Source organism: Melanotaenia boesemani, chromosome 6, assembly GCF_017639745.1.
Source record: "Melanotaenia boesemani isolate fMelBoe1 chromosome 6, fMelBoe1.pri, whole genome shotgun sequence".
In the NCBI taxonomy this organism is placed as follows: Eukaryota; Metazoa; Chordata; class Actinopteri; order Atheriniformes; family Melanotaeniidae; genus Melanotaenia; species Melanotaenia boesemani.
Window position 1 is genome coordinate 21,377,456 of NC_055687.1, and position 18,553 is coordinate 21,396,008.

The 18,553-nt window shown below is 37.8% G+C and overlaps 2 protein-coding genes across 2 annotated transcripts; one reads left to right on the plus strand and one right to left on the minus strand.

Moving 5' to 3' along the window:
• Positions 1-1,656: 1,656 nt before the first annotated feature.
• On the plus strand, positions 1,657-4,200 carry LOC121641206 (potassium channel subfamily K member 5-like). The gene is made up of 5 exons (XM_041987210.1): positions 1,657-1,937; positions 2,482-2,593; positions 2,953-3,119; positions 3,230-3,398; positions 3,503-4,200. The coding sequence occupies exons 1-5, from the start codon at positions 1,752-1,754 to the stop codon at positions 4,198-4,200; spliced, it is 1,332 nt and encodes a 443-aa protein (XP_041843144.1). The 5' UTR covers positions 1,657-1,751.
• Positions 4,201-4,619: 419 nt separating this feature from the next.
• Positions 4,620-9,340, minus strand: LOC121641210 (serum paraoxonase/arylesterase 2-like). The gene is made up of 9 exons (XM_041987214.1): positions 9,205-9,340; positions 8,470-8,537; positions 8,183-8,238; positions 7,516-7,681; positions 5,792-5,915; positions 5,503-5,703; positions 5,297-5,378; positions 4,870-4,998; positions 4,620-4,778 (listed from the first exon to the last, which is right to left on the minus strand). Exons 1-9 carry the CDS (start codon positions 9,285-9,287, stop codon positions 4,620-4,622), a joined length of 1,068 nt encoding a protein of 355 aa, XP_041843148.1. The 5' UTR covers positions 9,288-9,340.
• Positions 9,341-18,553: the final 9,213 nt, after the last annotated feature.

Sequence of the window (18,553 nt, forward strand, 5' to 3'; positions counted from 1 at the left end):
AAATTAGCATTTTGAAAGAGTGATAGCTTGATCCATTTAATATCAAGATAAAAATAACATATTAACCAGTTTAATGCTATTTTTAGTTTTTATCAATACGGGTAATAAGCTGTAAGAACAATAAACTTCCATTCAGCATTTAAATGCAGTAGCCTCTATGGGACAACGCCTCTGTCTATTATCACACACAGCAGCCACGATCCACCCAGTAACTGTACACACTCCGGCCTTCTGGGTATTCGCACATGAAGATATGGACTGTCATTTCCATCACATCTTGCAGACATACAGTACTCATGCCCCCTGTTGGACATGTCCATAACTGCAGGTATTTACATTACTTTCAGAGCGAGCTTTTCAACCTTTTCTATCCATCATTTATCTTTAAAACGTTACTATTATTTATTGTTGTTGCTGATATTGGATGATTGCTTCATGTTACTATCCTGCTAAAAGACCTGAGCCCTTTGCCTCAAATTAGTTATACTTACTGGGTTTCACATTTTGCCCTAAATGACTGATTTTATAATTTCTCTAAAAGGTTCAACTTCTCCGTCCTCAGAAGCACAAACATAAAAACAACCACCACCATGTTTTAATGAAACTGTTATTTTATTTTTTTGCTTCTATTTTTGCACCACATTCCACCTCTGAACTGGTTTCCTCTGTATATGGAAGATTATCCCAGAAAGAATGTGGCTCATGTATGAAGGCTTTGGCAAGCTTTACTCTTGCCCTGCTGCGCCTATTTTTCAATAAAGGTGCCCCCCTTGATCCCATCAGGGCCCTGCTTGGTTCAATGTGTAGCATGCTGTGGGCTGAAACCCTCATTTCAGATAGCTCCAGATCTTCCTGAAACCCAATAATATACCAGCCTTCACAGACCAACTTCCTTCTTAGACCCACATCCTGGAAGCATCATCAAAATTGGTATGTGTGAAACTGCTTGCGAACAATAAATAAAAGGAAGTTTTCAAACAAGATCTTTGGTGTTTGCATTTGGCTTTAGCACCCTTAAATGCTTTCAGGAAGCTATATCTCCCCCTCCCCCCCCTCTCTCTCTCTATATATATAACAAAACTAGACAACTAAATAACTCTGGCCATGAAGCTGAAAATGAAGCAAAGAATCAAGAGACATTACACTGTGAATCATCAAAACAATGCCAATGGTATCAGTGGAAACATAACATTTGGTTGTATTTTTCTTTCATTGGTTGTTGATTAAATTTTGTCATTTTACTTTAAACGTTTTCATTTACAGAACTGCTTAATTTGTTTTTATTTCAGATGTTATTCAAACCAGGCTGAAAAACATCTTTCTAATAATCAGTAACAAGATTAGTTCTGTAAAAAAGTGTAAAACCACAACCTGTACAAGATGATGAAAAGGGGGGAGATCCCTGCTATCAACGTCAACGACTCTGTCATCACGAGGTCAAAAACTTGGTGTTATTATATAGGATTTATATAAAAAGTGTGTCCAAACTCTTGACTGGTATTGTGTATGTGTATATATATATATATATATATATATATATGTGTGTGTGTGTGTGTGTGTGTGTGCGTGTGTGTGTGTGTTTAAATCCTCTTTCCAAATTTTCCGACGTTAACAATAGTCTGTTTTTTTCTACGTCCCCACAGAGTAGTAATGCAGCCCATTATGTTAACCAGGAAGAAGGCAGGTAGAGTAGGGACAGCCCTTTGTGAGAATTAACTGCTCGTCTTCCAGAGAATGAAGTTGACTTTAATATGGCTGATAAAGGTCCGTTTTTAACTTCATGTATTATTTTCTACCTGTCGATCGGGGCAGCTATATTCCAAATTCTTGAGGAGCCAAACTGGGTCGCAGCCAAGGACAAATACATCCAACAGAAGGAACAGATTTTAAGGAACTATCACTGCTTAACAAAAGAAAATGTCGATGAGATACTGAAGGTATGAAAAATTGTTTAGTGTGACAGATTAAATACATACCACAGATATCCTAGCCGTTGAGATGTACTGTACAGCTCTCATAAATCTGTTAAAGTTTTTAAACTAAAGCCAAGAATGCAGCACTGCCCTTTCCTTTGTAATTCCAGATTACGTTGATAGCCTACAAAGTTACCGGGGCGTTGGTCTTTGTTACAACAACCTGTTTTTCCAAGGATGGCAACTAAAACAGCCAACATGGCACACTTTACGCAGTTCTCCTTTAAAATGCCTTCATAACAGCAGCAGGCGCACAATCACACATTGAGGTAAACGGGTGTGAAGTAGACATGCACGGTCACGCAAAGCACGCCACGAGGTATGCAGAAATTTGAAGGTGTGCTTACCTGTTGGGCTTCATTTGGCATTTTGTATTAGGATAAGGGATATTCGGTTAAAATGTTAAGCTAGTCTGTTATCATTATGGTTCTGGAAAAGTTAAATCAGACAATGCAGCGGTTCCTTAATGTGTTTTCATAGTGTTTGATTTCCTGTGTTTAACTTTTAGATCGTGTCAGAGGCTGCGGGGCAGGGTGTGACCATCACCGGCGACAATCACCGCAACACGTGGGACTGGACCAACTCTGTCGTCTTTGCTGCCACCATTGTCACCACTATAGGTCCACTATTTCAATACAATCTCTTTAATGTAGTTTTAAATCGGACATAAAACAAGTCTTTTCAATATAAATGATCGGCTGTCGAGTTACAACGTAATTATGTGAATCACATCATTGTCATCAAGCTATTACAGCTGTCTGCACAGCTAATTAAATCATTTTAATAAGGTGGAAAATGAACTTTTCTGTTCATGAATTTCCTTGGGATGAAAATGGATTTTAAACTGCACCCATGTTAAATAATAATAATAATAATAATAATAATAATAAAGAACACATAGTTACCACGTTTAAGCTACAGTATTTCCCACCTTCAGTGCATATGATTGATTAAATGTATTGTGGTTTGTGATCTACAGGTTATGGTAACGTCGCTCCAAAGACACAAGGTGGCCGTGCATTCTGCATCCTGTACGGTCTGTGTGGGATCCCCCTCTGCCTGGTGTGGATAAGTGAGCTTGGTTCCTTCTTTGGAGATCGGGCTAAACGTCTGTCCCAGGTTCTGTTACGTAAAGGTGTTTCTGTGGTAAGAATCTGATGGATCGATTGCACTAAATTGTGTATTAACATAAACAAACGAGTTGCAATCTAAAAAGGTATAATGTGTGTCTGTGTTTCTTCTCTCCCCTTTGTCAGAAAAAAGTCCAGCTTTTGTGTACAGTGTTGTTCCTTTTATGGGGTCTGCTGGTGCACTTGCTGATCCCTCCATTTGTTTTTATGTCTGTGGAGGGATGGAGCTACTTAGAAGGCATCTACTTTTCCTTTATCACACTAACAACAGTTGGCTTTGGAGATTATGTGGCAGGTACAGCAAATATTTTTCATTTACACATTTTTTTAAATGTAGGGAGAGAGTGGTCTGAACTTTATTAAATCAAAGTGATGCCTTAACACTGACTTTCATTTCAGGTGTAAATCCAGATATACAGTACCCTCGTCTGTACAGGACATTTGCAGAGATATGGATCTACATGGGATTGGCTTGGCTGTCTCTGTTCTTTAGCTGGAATGTCAACATGGTAGTGGAAGCTCACAAAGTTCTAAAGAAAAGGCGACATAGGCACAGACACTTGTATGGCACAGAACCGGAGCCTATAGAGGACAAAAAAAATCAAGATGAAAAGCCAACAGCTATTGACATCTTCAACTTCCTCTCTGAGAAGCACGAAGACTACAGCACTATCATCAAAGATATCAGAATGACGGCAATAAAAACAATTCCAAAAGCCATCAACCGTTCCAAGAGCTGCAGCGACATCTTGGCCAACATTCAGACCTTGGATCACTCACCACGGCACAGACGCATGTTAAGCATCAGTGAGGTGTTTATTAATGCAAAGGCAGAAAAAGCTGAAGACGAAGAAGAGTTTCTTAGACAAGAGACAGTTCAAGACCGCCAATCTACAGCATGTGTGGAAACAGACGATGAAGAATACAAGGAGGATTGTGATTCTGAATCAGAAAACGATGGAAACGTCTTCGCTGTACCAACCAAAAATGCTAAAAAAGAGGAAACAGTGCAGCACACAGATGGCAGGGGAAGTAGATTTAGAATATCCAAGGTGGCAGAGGAAAGTTTGTCATTGGATAAAGCAGAGAAAGGGTAAAATAGTTATTTATAAAACAGCCAAGTATTTTTTCAGTGTTTGTTCTTCGGTTAACAAGAAAATTACAAAGAAGTTTTTGCAGGATTTTATACTTTTTTAAAAAGAAAAATTTTTTTTTTTGGGGGGGGGGGGGTAGAGTGTGAGCAAAGTAAGGAAGCATCACAGTTTAGTGTGGATTTGGATTATGTTCTTGCTAAACAGGTTTGCATAAGTTTTGCATACTGAGAACAAATTTCATTTTGTGGGAAGGACATTTCACAATGTGTTTACATTGAGGCTTTATTGTGACATATTGTCCTGACTTAAAATAACAACATTCGTATTCTTTCAAATATTAGCTGTATTTTTTGTACTGATGCAAACTGCTTATTACAACACCGTTGCCAAACAGTTATAACCATAGATGCACATTAAATGTATCACAAAACGCAAGACAGGGCTTTGTGAAAAATAGTGCCAATAAGCAACTTTCCCTCATAAGGAGCCGCTACAGTGGAGCCCATGAGCTCACGACCATCATCACCATACTCTATGCTCACCAGCGGCTGCTCTGAGTGAATGTTCTTGATCTTGATGACCTGTGGAAAACACAACGTCAACAGTTTTAATGAATTATAAAAATGGCACAGGTGTTTACCATTTTGTCAAGGAGCAATGAAAGACACCAACCTCAGAGCCTGGTGGATCTTCAGGATCAAACATTGCCAACTTCATGCTGTTTGGATGACAGCCCAGCCACAAGTCACCTGTTCTGTGGTCCACCTCAATATTATCACAAAGTGATCCAACATCTACGGACTGGATTTGAACATTACAGACAGAAAACGAGAGCTGATGTGTTTGTTTGGTCCCTGTAAACTACTACCACAAAATGTAATCATGAGTTACAGATTAAGCTGGTGCATGGTGTAAATGGGGCTAAAATAATGTCACAATGCTCTAAAAATTACACTTTTCAGGGTTCTAGCTGTGTAAGATGAAGAGATTATGCTAACAGTGGATGCTGCTGGTTGTAGCTTTAAATGTGACTTATAAAAGGTTCAGCTGTGTGTGTGATGACTGAGTTGTTGACACAAAATAAAAAACGCTGTTGTACCTTCACATACACCAACTGCTCCCCAGCTTTTCTTTCAAAAACATCAACCTCATGGTCCACGATATCTGCAACGTAAATATACCTGAAAAAAAAAATTAAAGATGCATTTCTTTGTCATTATTAATTTAAAATAAATGAATATGAATATAAATAAATATTTGAACGTGGGTATTATCAGTGACTGCTTTAACAGAACAGGAAATGACCGTTCGTCCGGAGACATGTTGATCCCATTTGCGGACTGAATGCCATCAGCTGCCACCCTCACTTCCTCTGGGCTGTAGTACACCACATCAGTCCAGGGCAGACCCAAAACCACACTCAGCAAGTTAAGTAGATGACTTTGAAAGTATTGATAATTTGTGGCGTAGAAGTGCTCTGCTCCCACAGCAACAATGTCATTTACACTGTAGGACAACGAGGTGGAAAAAATGTTGCTGCCAAATGTCAAATTTTTAGTTAATGTACAAGGAGGGTTTATTACAGAGTGCATACCTGTGCAGTAAGGGATGGGTAATGGTTTTTAGGTGAAAAAGCGTGTCCTCATCCACAACACGAAAGATCTCTATCTGGCTTTTCTGCTCAGGGTGACTGACAACAAATAAATACAGAGAGTCATCTGTAAAAAAAAACAGCAATATTTTATTAACTTTAGAGTATGAAGAAACTTAGATTCTCTGACTGTTAAGTATATATAATATATGGCCGTGATTAAATTAAATAATTATTAATTATTCCAAGTTCATATTTAAGCTATTAGTTCTGGTTTATTTGGAGACAGCAGCAAGGCCCTGGAAAATAATAATTTACTTATTTCATGAACATGTCTTTGATAAAAATGAAAGTCAAGTTCACTGCAAGATAAAAAGATAGTGGAGATCATTCCTGCCATCATCCTCTTTTATTTAATGATTGTTTTTAAAAAAACTACTATATTATTAATCCCAATGGGAAATTTAAGTATTTTTCATTTAATTTAATAAGTTATCATAGTCAATGCTAAAAGCAAAAAGTTAAATTTATTTACAGTACAGGGCAAGTCACAGATAAAAAAAACAAAGTTATTTACAAAAATGAGAAAGAACAAGTCACAACAATAAAAACAGAAATTAAGAATAATTACAAAGTTAGTTAAAGGTTGTCTATATAAAAATGCCTTCAACTGCTTTTTAAAAGGAGCAGGTCAGACACATACCGCAGAGCTTGAACATGTATGACTCTAAAAAGTTAAAACCAAGATTTAAAAAATGCAAAATTTACCAGCAACCAATGAAGAGAACATTAAAAATAGGAGTGATGTGTGACCTTGTGTTGGTACCAGTTTAAAGTGTTGCTGTAGCATTCTGAAGGCAATCTAAAGGACTTGTTAAAAACAAGTACAAAGATTGTTAGTTTCATCTAAAGGAGAAGAACTAAAAGCACGGATAATTATCTCTGCTTCAACTTTTGACACCAGTAGTCTGAGTTTTGAAATATTTTTTAATTGATAAAAATATTTCGAACTAGCTGTTTGGAGTTATGCTCAAGAGTCATTAAACATCTGAAGATAAATTCCAAACTTCGGAGGCTCAACTGACCCAAACCTTGGTTTGTGGTTTAGAATAGGTAACCTAATACAGCTCATATGTGGCTGTGTGTGTGTGTGTGATGCCCCTTTAAATAAAATCCAAACGGCACCACTAGGTTGTGTACTGCAGTCCTACAAATGCCTTGTATGTTTACCGACTATATTAATCCACCCATTGTTGCAACAAGCAAAATAATAAGAAAAAAAAACATGTTTAATTTTTAGAAGACTCTCAGGGATTATAATATAACTGATTTCTTAATAGAGTATCTACATAGCCCTCGTTACAAATAAAGAGCTGGCTTAAAAATTTAAACGATCAGTAAAAAAGAGTTTCTCCTGGGATCCACTCACCAACAAATATCACACAACAGAGACAAGAAAAAAGTTTTCAATCAGGGTTACATTTTATTCTTTTATTTTCTCAACTCTGGACTTTATTACATTTTGGAGTGAACATTTAATAAAATCTTACCTCACCTGTGATTGTGAACCATATTAGTTCATGAACTTTGCTCAGCTTGTCATAAAATTATATAACTGAATATCTTCCTTATGCTATAAAACCTTTGAACAAAATTGATCTGACCCTAATTTAGTTTCAATGTTTAATCAGATAATTTTTCTAACTGATAAATGAGCTATACATCACCTGCTTCATCCTTGTACACACTAATGCCATGCGGGTTGAATGAGCTGAGGTCCAGATCCCCTTTGATCTGTAGCTCCTCTGGTGTTGGCTTTGGGTGCAGCATATCCATAACATACATTTTGCCTGGTTCATCTGAGAATGACGGCATTCCAGGAAATTTTAGCCCCTGAATGGAAAAATGCATGATGGTTATGTTCAACAGTCTATGACCAAGCTTTTGGTTATTACTTGGACATTTCCAGAATCAAATAAACTGAGGATCATAAATTAGCTGCACGGTGGTGTGGTGGTTAGCACCGTGGCCTTGGCTGGGGGGAGTTTGTATGTTCTCCCCGTGTATGCGTGGGTTCTCCGGGTACTCCAACTTCCCCCCATCGTCCAAAGACATGCATAGTAGGTTACTTGGTCACTATAAATTCTCCCTAGACGTGAGTGTGAGCGTGAGTGGTTATTTGTCTGTTGGCCCTGCGATGGACTGGCGACCTGTACAGGGTGTACCCTGCTAATTGCTGTGACCCATGGTATAGCTGATGGATGAATGATTATCATTCAAATTATCAAAAATCTAATATACTAGGTTGGTGGACTAATTAAGGAAATTAAAGTAATTTACATTTATGCAGTACTACTGGGCTTGCCACTGATCATAAAAAAAAAAAAAACATACTGTACTTAGAAAGGCGAGTCCATCTTTAAGTATGGTAATATCCTCTGCCCCATAATCTGAACAAAGAAAAACAAAAATTCCATTTATTTATTTCAGATCCTGTACACGGCATTCTTATATTTTGTCTTCCTGACACTTGATCTACTTCAAATTATTTGGATTTCATACCTTTCAGTCGCAGTCTGATTTAATACATATGCTATATATATATATATATATATATATATATATATAATTATTAATTATTATTATTATTATTAACAAGACTGATTATAAAGACTACTTACCAATATTCGTCAAATATTGACATTTCAGGTGTTTTACTGGCGCTTCTCTGGAGGCAAGGGTCACTTTTCTGCAGAGAATATACACAACTAAGACATTAACGTTAACTTAACTACTTAACATTTGTCTTACATGAGCAGGTGTTACACCAAAATCTGTGACCCATCAGAATCTGTGACCACAGGGGGGCGATAATGTACATTTCCCTGCTTGTACTAGAAGACGAGCAGTCTTGAAAACACTTGTACTGAGGTCTGTTCATTGTAATGCAGGTGCAGTAAAGTCACACATTCTGATAGCTATCAGAAAATGGTGACTTCTGTGTTCTTGGCTATGTGGTCACATATTATGTATAAATTAAAAAGTCCTGACTTAAAGAGCGGTGACCTATGTCACCATTTCTGATAGCACTGAAAATGTGTGACTTTACTGTACCTGTATTATAATGAACTCAGACTTAAATACATATTTTCGCTCTTTTTCTAAGTCGCACATGCAGAGAAATGTACACTACTCGCCCCTATGGTCTCAGATTCTGATAGGTCACAGATTTTGGTGTAACATTAACTCTTTTAAAAACTATTTCTTAAAGGAATAGCAACGCTTCAACTGTGACTCACTGTAGAACAGCCGTGGAGATAAGATTTTGTTAATCCCACAACATGGAAATTTGTGTTATGATAATCACCCTCTGATCCCTTCGACATGTCTAGCCTTCTCAAATAAAAAATACTTACTTGAGTTTCAGAAATGAGTGCCCAACAAACGCTGCAAAGGCAGCAACAGCAGCCGCAATCAACACTTTCTTCCCGCCGGCCATGTTTGAAATGACTTGAAACCTTTCGAAGGCTGTGCCCGTGACAACATGCCCATACTAAATATGGAGCCAACGTGCCCTCAAGACACACCCCTAAACTTATACTTTCAAACCAGGAAAGGATTTCCGAAGTTGAAAATTCATTTTATAAATTCAGATAAGTTGATACTGTTCCCTTTCACCTTTTCAGTTGTTTTTAGAAACACAGAAATGCAGCTTTATTTTGTGTGTGCATGCTTGTACACGATTGTATGCAATTTACTGCCATATATATATACATATATATATATATATATATACATATATATGTATATATAGGTCATTTCAGAATTACTGGTACAGTCTTTAGTTAATTTCCCTAAAAAAATCATGTTTTGGATTGGTTTTGAGTAATAACACTAATTATGTCTAATATTCACTAATAATAATGCTTGGTGTTTATTTATATATAAAATAATAATTTCAATAGTCCCACCCCACCAGTCATGAGTTACATATTCAACTTAAATCAGCATGAAATAATTCCATATAATCAATGTTTGTGTGTGTGTGTGTGTGTGTGCACGCGCGCTTATTCACAATTTTAATTAACAGCTATACAATTATTTGCCTATAGTACTTATTTTCTGTATTAAACCAGATCATGGCATTAAGAATATATTTTTTTTATCCGTGTTTGGAATCAGGTCAACTCTGTTATCTCTGTTACAAAATGACATAAAAAAAAAAACTATATAGCATTTAAATAAAAATATGTGACCTGCACCCGGTGATGGTACACCCAGTGCACCATTTCCTGTCACGTTTGATCTTTTGGAGGGAACAATGGTATATTTAATTTCTTCTCTTATTAATTTGTACAAAATGTCGAGAATACACCCACAGTAGATTAATAATGTGTCAAATCTGTTATCGTGATATTGTAGTGAATCTCTTGTTCATTTTAAAAAAAAAAATTGTATGATGAAAACTCATAAAATTCAGCTTTAATGCATGCCATGCAGTATCTGGTTTTAAGCTAACACATGGAGTTAAGGGACAAAATGGTGGAAAATGTCAACTCTGTTACTGTCAACTCTGTTAATGGTTAAATGATTTTAACAGTAACAGAGTTGACAGTTGACCCTATAAGGAGGGAAGCAAATTTGAAAAAAGACAGGGAGAGATGGCACAAAAGGAGAGATGCAGGCCTGGTAAGCACAGTAGCTGATCTAGATGAAAGCTTTGTGGTTTATTTATTTAATTAATTAAATATTTAATTAATTAATTAATAAATTAATTAATTAAATCCTCCAAATGTGATCCAGCAGTGGACAGCAGCCTTGTTTGTAGCGAGCTGTGAGCGTCCATACAAAAAACACTATGCTTTCTTTTGTGGTTGTTAAAAGAACTTTCTGTCCTTGTTTCTGATTCAACAAGCTGAATACGGTAGCAGCAGATGTTTTTATTTTATTTGTTTTTGTAGTAACCATATTTTTGACTGCACTACGTGCACCAATATGCGCCTGCACATCATGGTGCACGCCCGACAAAGGCTCCCCTAAAAGCTCCGGTGTAATTCCAGCCCTGCACACAAGGTTTTTAACGTCTTCATCAGAAGTTGTTTCTGCATCTTTAGCTGTTGGTGAAGAGGCAGCGTCTTCTTTCCTGCAAGCAAGGGGGGAAAATGGCACTGCCTGGTTCTCTTTCTTTATTCTTTGGCCAAACAGCTGTAAACCAAGTACCAGGTATCAGGCCTTCTGTACCTTTAATTAGGAGTGATGTATCTTGACGCTGACTTGAATAATAAAAAGAAGTTTATTACAAAAGTTCAGACATCAAAACAGATTTCTACAGAAAAATCTGTAGGTCCCAAAACCAGAACGAAGACCCCAAGACCTGATTGCTTTATATTCTTCTTCTATTTACATATGTCCCTCATCACACTAACACTCATTTGTCTTTTTTGTCCCACAGGACCATAAGGAGGACATGTTTAGTTTTGTAAAGTTAGAGGTGAACAGCAACTGAGGCGAGCCGGATTACACCTGCCTGTACAATGTCAGAGTACACGGAAAGATAAGTAGCCCACACCCCGTCCCTTATCAGAAAATGCTAGAGTAGAATAAAATACAATAAATATCAATTTTAACAAAACAAAACAAAATAAAAAAAATCACATAACAGAGCAAAATATGTAGATAAAAAAAAGAACAGCAAAGAACAGCATGGATTAAAAGTTTTGTGATCCATGGAGACGTGACCAGGAGATAGTGTCAGGGCCTGGTGTGGGGACCCAAGATGCTTAACCAAGCAGAAGGAAGGTGAATGGAGGCGGTAGATGTTTATTAGTCCAAAAACCCCAAAGTCACTGCTACAGCAGGTTTCAGAAAAACACAAACCAAACTGAACAAGAAAGGAAACAGAGTGGACTGAAGGAAAAACTACAACTACAAGGAAAAAAGAACTAAGTAAAAAAAATGATCTAGCAAGGAGAAACTGAAACCAACGGGTTTAAATACACAAAGGACAACTAACAAGAAACAGGCTAAGTGAGTTAGCTAAAACAAACCAGGTGCATGAATGACATTAATAATAAAAATAATTAATGACAGGAAGAAGGAAGCAGAACAGAAAACACAAGGGAAAACCTACAAAATAAGTCAAGAAAAACAGAAAACAGAACAATCAATCAATCAAAATCCAGAGACCCTGGCATGTAGGATCCAAATGGAGGACTGAGATGAGAGAACAACACAAGGAGGATAATCTCTTCGACATGAAACGGGATTCAAGACCAGAATCTGAAGACAGAATACAACAAAAATCCAAAAAATACACAGCAAGCAAATTACAAAGACCATAAAAAAACAAAAAGAAAACAGAGAATAGAACATAACAGAGTAACTAAAAGAGAGGAGGAAAATACAAATAGTAAAAAAAAAAATAGCATACAAACAAACAACAAAACGAAACAAAAGCAGACAATGGAAAACACGTAAAACACCACTATAAAATGAACAGAATAAACAAACAACAAGAACACAAAAAGCCTTGAACAACATAGAAGAGGATTATTTTGTTACACGCAAATAGGATCCAAATGCAGGACTGAGATGAGAGACCAACACAAGGAGGATAATCTCTTGGACATGAAAGAGGATTCACGACCAATATCTAAAGACGAAACAGAAATCTAAGAAAAACAAAGCAAAACACAAAGATCATAAAAACAAACAGGTTCTGATCCAGGTTCTGTAGTGCTTCCCACAGCTCTCTTTCAGCTCCTGTAAAGTTGGTACCATTATCGGAGCAAATAATGGACGCCTGTCCTCTTCTACTTACAAAGCAGTTTAGAATGTTTATGCATGAGCTTGTATCCAGGGTTTATGCAACTTCCAGGTGAATGCTCTGCTTGTCAGGCATGTGAAGATCACGCCATATCTTTTTAGTTTAGTGTGACTCCTGCTGACTTCAAATGGGCCAAAATAGTCCACACCAGTGTTTGTGAAAGCGGCTTGTCTGGCAGCAGTCGATCCTTTGGTAAACTTGCCATTTTTTGTTCACCAGCTTTAGCATGCAGCTTTCTGCAGGTGTTGCACTCTGAGACTATTCTTTGTATTAATGAACAGGCTCTAGGTGTCCAATACTTCTGTCTCAGCCTTGCAAGAATATCATTTTTTCCTGAGTGCCCAATTTCTTCATGAATGTGGCAGAGAATGAGTTTAGAGATCCAGTTGTCTTTGTGTAAAATGGCTGGATGTTTGGCCTCGAATGGCATAACTGCTTTGCAGAGACGACTTCCTACTCTCAGCACTCCTTCATCCAAGAATGGATCTAGCTTAAAAATGTGACAGCCTTTTCCAACACAGCTGTGTCCTTCTTGCAGAGTCTTTATTTCTTGTGAAAACTTCTGCCTTTGATGGAGTTGTATTAGTTACAACTCGACCTTCGCAACATCTTCTGCTGTTAGAATTTGGGCCTTTAAGGTTTGCTTGTAAGTGTTCATTTCTTGTTGTAGCGATGCACTTGTGGCAGTTTTTAACTCTTGTTGAAGTTGTTTTCTCTTGTCTTTTAGTCTTATCAGGATCTCTTTGAAATGTATGATCCAAGCTGTTGCCTTTTTTAGTTTAAACCAGCTCAAAAAGGGCTGTATAAATGGAGTCATTGTATCTGTTGTGGAGGTCTGTATGAGAGACACTTTGGCTGAGATTTTAATTTTCCGTGTCTTCCTCAGCTATGTTCTGAATTAGGTCTGGCCAGTTGCAGACTTGTCCCAATAGGTATTCAGGTCCCTGAATCTGTTTTTACTTTACAGAAGACTTTCTGCCTTTAGACCCCTAGATGCATCATGATCTGCCGGGTTGTCAGCTGTATTCAGATACCTCCACTGTGATGGTGTCGTGCCTTTTTTTTATGAAAGGGACCCGACTGACCACGAATGTCTTATAATGGGCAGCCTCATTTTCAATGTACTTAAGTGCTGTAACACTGTCCGTCCAAAAGACTGATTTTTCCAGTGGTAAGTGCAGCTCCTGCTTTAACATTTTATCCACTTTTACAGCTATCGCTGCTGCTGTAAGTTTCATCCTAGGAATGGTGACTTGTTTGACAGGTGCCACTCTTGACTTTCCCATCAGGAAGGAAACAGTTTTTCGGCCTTTGTTGTTGGTCGACAGAAGATAAGAGACTGTGCCATAGCCGTTGTTACTGGCTTCTGAAAAATTATGCAACTGCACCATCTTGGTGTCACCAAACCCATTGGGCTTGAAGCTTCTGTTAACACTAAAGGACAAAAGTTTTTGACAGCCACTTGAACCATGCCCTTTTGTGCTTGTAGGACATTTCTTCATCCCATGGTTTTTTTTCTCCTTATATAATTCTCTAAAGAGGAGTTTGGTGTGTAAGATAAGGGGTGCTAGGAACCTTAAAGGATCATAGACTGAACTTACTACTGATAAGACACCCCTTCTTGTGCATGGTTTGTCTTGTACTTTAACCTTCAGTTCGAAGGTGTTTGAGTTTGTGCACCACAGTATGCCTAATGCTCTCTGTAGGGACTTCATCTTTACCAAGGTTGAGATCCTTGATGTCTGAAGCTCTATCCTGTTGTGGAATAGACATGAGCAGAGCTCTGGAGTTGCTTCTCCTATTGGTTAGGTGAAATCCTTGAGGCATAGCATTCTTAGTTCTTTGGCGATCATGATGGCTTCTTCGTCTGTTGATGTCGATCTTAAGCAGTCGTCAACGTAAAAGTTGTTGTAGAACTTCAGACCAAGTTTCCTCCTTTCCATCTTCGGCTGTCCTTCAGGACGTAGGAGGCACAGCTGGGGGATGAGGTTGCTCCAAATAAGTGTACACACATTCTGTATGTTGCAGGTTCAGACCTCATGTTACACTCTGACCACCATAATCAAATCAAATCAAATCAAACTTTATTTATATAGCACCTTTCATACATAAAAATAGCAACTCAAGGTGCTTTACAGATAGTAAAATCCCCCAGAACCCCAACCCAATAGCAGCAAGCCCCATCCCCCCCCACCCCTTCCCATCAAACACACACACACATCACAGAGGATAAAAGCAAGTTAAAAGGACCAAGGAAACGCTGTCGTAAATTCTGGGGTCTAGTGGTGTGGGGAAATACTGAGATAAAACACTGTAAAACCAAATCTAAAACAATCTAAAAACCAACCTGGGTATTAAAGTAATAGTAATATTGCTAAGACCCATAAAATAAGAGAACCCGTGAAATAAGAGAATACAAAATGATAAAACAAATACATAAATGATAAATAAATAGAAGCTGAATACAGCCTGTGTGTTAAGAATAAATAAATGAATAAATACAATAGTAATAATTAAAGTAATGATTAAAATGCTAAACTAAAAAGGTGGGTCTTGAGTCTGTTTTTAAAAATATCCACACTAGGTGCTCCCCTCACATCCTCAGGCAGGCTGTTGCACATACGAGGGCCGTAGAAATAAAAGGAGGACTCGCCGTGTGTTTTTGTTTTTACTCTGGGAACAGTTAAAAGGCCAGTACCAGAGGACCTGAGGGTCTAGTGGGCTCATAAGATAAAAGCAAATCAGATAAATAAGGTGGGCTAAGACCATTAAGAGACTTAAAAACCAATAAGAGAATCTTAAAATCAATTCTGAAGCTGATGGGGAGCCAGTGCAGAGACTTTAAAATAGGTGTAATGTGGGCCCTCTTTCTGGTCTTTGTCAACAGACGTGCAGCTGCATTCTGTACAAGCTGTAGCTGGTTCAGGTACTTCTTTGGAAGACCAGAAAGAAGAGCATTGCAGTAGTCTAATCTTGATGTGATAAAAGCATGAATACGTGTCTCTGCACTGGCTCGAGAGAGAAACTGCCTGATGCGGGAGATGTTCTTCAGATGATAAAAAGCAGTCTTAGTTATGTTTTTAATATGTGGCTCAAAACTGAGATCTGCATCTAAAATCACTCCCAGGTTTTTTACTTGATTAAAATGGTTGAGTGCCACTGTTTTCAGTTTGGCCTCCAGTTTCTCTCTCTCAGCTTCAGGTCCAGTCATTAAAACTTCTGTTTTAAGAAGCACAGTAGAGCCACATCCTCTTCTGGTACTCTTATTTGATAAAACATTAATTCTATATCGGCCATCATGCCCACTTTTTCTTTTCTGAATCTTAACACGCTAGTCAATGTGCTTGTAAGGTCAGGACCTTGTAGGAGTTGGTAGTTTAATGATATTCCCTGATATGAAGAAGTGCAGTCGAATACCACCCTTAATTTTCTCTTTTTGGGATGGTAGACTCTGTGGTGAGGAATGAACCATACTTTCCCATCTTGTGGTCCTACCTGTTCTTCAGGTGCTTTGATAGCGTATCCCTTTGTCAACAAACTTTCCATGAAGTTGTTGTACTCTGTGTGTAATTCTGGATTCCTTAGGAGCTTTCTTTTGAGGCTTAATAGTCGCTGTTCTGCCACGGATTTATTATCTGGCATTTTTATTTCTTTGTCTCTTAATGGGAGTCTGATGCAGTAGTGACCATCAGCCAACTTTGCTGAGCTGATTCCATGAACTCGTGGTCTTCACGTAACATCTCTCTTTTGTCATTATACTGCTTTTCTGGAAAATCTGAGTTGTACATTTGAGTCAGCATATTTTCCACTTTGGACACCGAAATATGGTTAACCGTGTGATTTTCTATTCGGTGGTGTGTTTCTTTGGCACTGATGGGACCATTAACGACCCATCCTAGGGACGTTCTTACAGCATAGGGTCCACATCCTTGACTGTTTAGGATCTGTTGTAGTTCCATGCCTTATAAGCATTGGTGCCCAAATGCAGGCAGACTACAGATGAGATACAAACTTCACGCATGTAAGGCCAGTTACCTATATCTGTCTTTCTGTTGAGGTATATTTCCTCTCTTAACTGGTATGCTGTGCTGGGTGTACACTGGTGGCAGGTCGATGTAATTATCTCTATCCAGGCTACTTAATTCCAGGTCTAATAGGATATTAGTGCTTGTTCTTTGTGGTAAGTAAGATGTAAGTCTTTCATCTGTGTAGGTTAAGCTGTTGCATAACGTCATCAGTGCAAAAGGTTGCTGCACTTCCTTGGTCCAGAAATACGTAAACTTGGATTGTCTAGCTGCTTTTCTTAGACTTAATGTTGACTGGCACAATGGGGAGAATAGGTTCACTTTCACGTTCCCCAGTATGGCCGCTACTTTCTCTTTCTGTTCCCACAAGGGTGCTGGATGATCTAGAACATGGTAGAGATGATCCAGAACAACATAATGAAGTACATTACATGCTGCATTTACTGACCCTTGGACATCTGACATTTACCCAAGGGAAGGTCAGTTAACAGTAAACATTTGTAGCATTGGCTCATTTTGTTGATACAATACAGTAAAAACAGGCAAAATTCAGGCATAGTGATTAGTGATTAATCATGATTAATTTTTAAGCTGTGATTAATCTGATAAAAAATGTAATCATTTGACAGCCCTGTGTATGTATCTAGTGTGCTATGACATTGTTATTGCTAATAACTTCTGCCTTTTTCTTATTTCTCAGCAGGTTTTTATGTTTGTGTGTGTATAACAATGTGCAATGGCTATGACATTATTATTGCCATTAACTTGTGCTTATCCTGTTCTCTCTCAGCAGGTATCCCTGGCTTACCTTTATATTTTCATTTTCACGTAGTGTCCACTAGATGTCACTGTAACTGGGGGATTGAAACTATCTTGACATATTATGACCATAGACTGATGAAAAATTGAGTAAATTGAGAAAAGATAATGCATGAGATCAGTTTATTTTTAGAACTGATAAGGCACAAAGAAACCAGATTTAAATAAACTATCTTGCACTGTTTTATTATTTAGCTGATTAATCGAGACAGGACCAAAATGGGATCACAGAAATTTTAGTCTTTTCCAGACTAGTCTAAGCTTATAAAGCTTATAAAACCCGTTTTTGTTTGTTTGTTTTCTTAGTTTTGGCTGATAATACATATATTTCACAGTTTTAAAACATTTTGGGTTTATCTCAGTAAGCATTTATGGTACATTTTTTAAAAATGACTTGTGAGTAGGGTGATCTTTACTGAGCAGTGATCACAAGTTGCTAAGACCTGGGACTCAAACCAGTGCTGACTGGGCCGAGGAAATATAGGGCCTCATTCACCAATATCTTCTCACAAATCTTCTTAAATTTTTTCTTAAGTTTTACCAAAGAATTTCTTGTATTTTTCACGAAAATCTTGCGTTAGATTCAAGACCATGTTCATAGAAGATGGAATTGGTCACATCTGTCCTCTTAGATTGGTGAATACAAATCTATCCTTAGCTAAAAGGATGGACCAACCGGCCCTACTTTGCATAGGTAAACACCTCAATAGTACCCTTATACGTAAGGTTGTGACTTACTGGTGTGCAAACAGAAACAGCAATGAGACAGACAAGGAAAACTAAATAAAAGAATGACAAAATGATGAATGAATATAAAAAATAATGATAAAGATGTGCAATGAAGCATGATTTTTCTTATTTTTAAAGAGTTGACTTGATCATAAATAATCACACGGTGAGCTTCAAATCCTATAAAAACAGCTTTATACACAAACAGGGTTAATTACTCCTGAACTTGGACAGCGGTCTGCAGTCTGGTCCCATTAACGCGTCAACAAGCGCATCCTCGTGGTGCGGTGGTAAAGGGGGAAGTGGTACACTGAGGAATAAAATTTCATCACATAGCCTACTGTACCTTCTACAGTTTGTAAAGCA

Coding starts and splice junctions, on each gene's coding strand:
- LOC121641206 (XM_041987210.1), top strand. CDS start 1,752: ATGGCTGATAAAGGTCCGTTTTTAACTTCATGTATTATTTTCTACCTG. Junction 2,594..2,952: donor CACCATTGTCACCACTATAG/GTCCACTATTTC, acceptor TGTGATCTACAG/GTTATGGTAACGTCGCTCCA. Junction 3,399..3,502: donor CTTTGGAGATTATGTGGCAG/GTACAGCAAATA, acceptor CTTTCATTTCAG/GTGTAAATCCAGATATACAG.
- LOC121641210 (XM_041987214.1), bottom strand. CDS start 9,287: ATGGCCGGCGGGAAGAAAGTGTTGATTGCGGCTGCTGTTGCTGCCTTT. Junction 8,538..9,204: donor CACTCATTTCTGAAACTCAA/GTAAGTATTTTT, acceptor TATTCTCTGCAG/AAAAGTGACCCTTGCCTCCA. Junction 5,704..5,791: donor ACCCATCCCTTACTGCACAG/GTATGCACTCTG, acceptor GTTGTCCTACAG/TGTAAATGACATTGTTGCTG.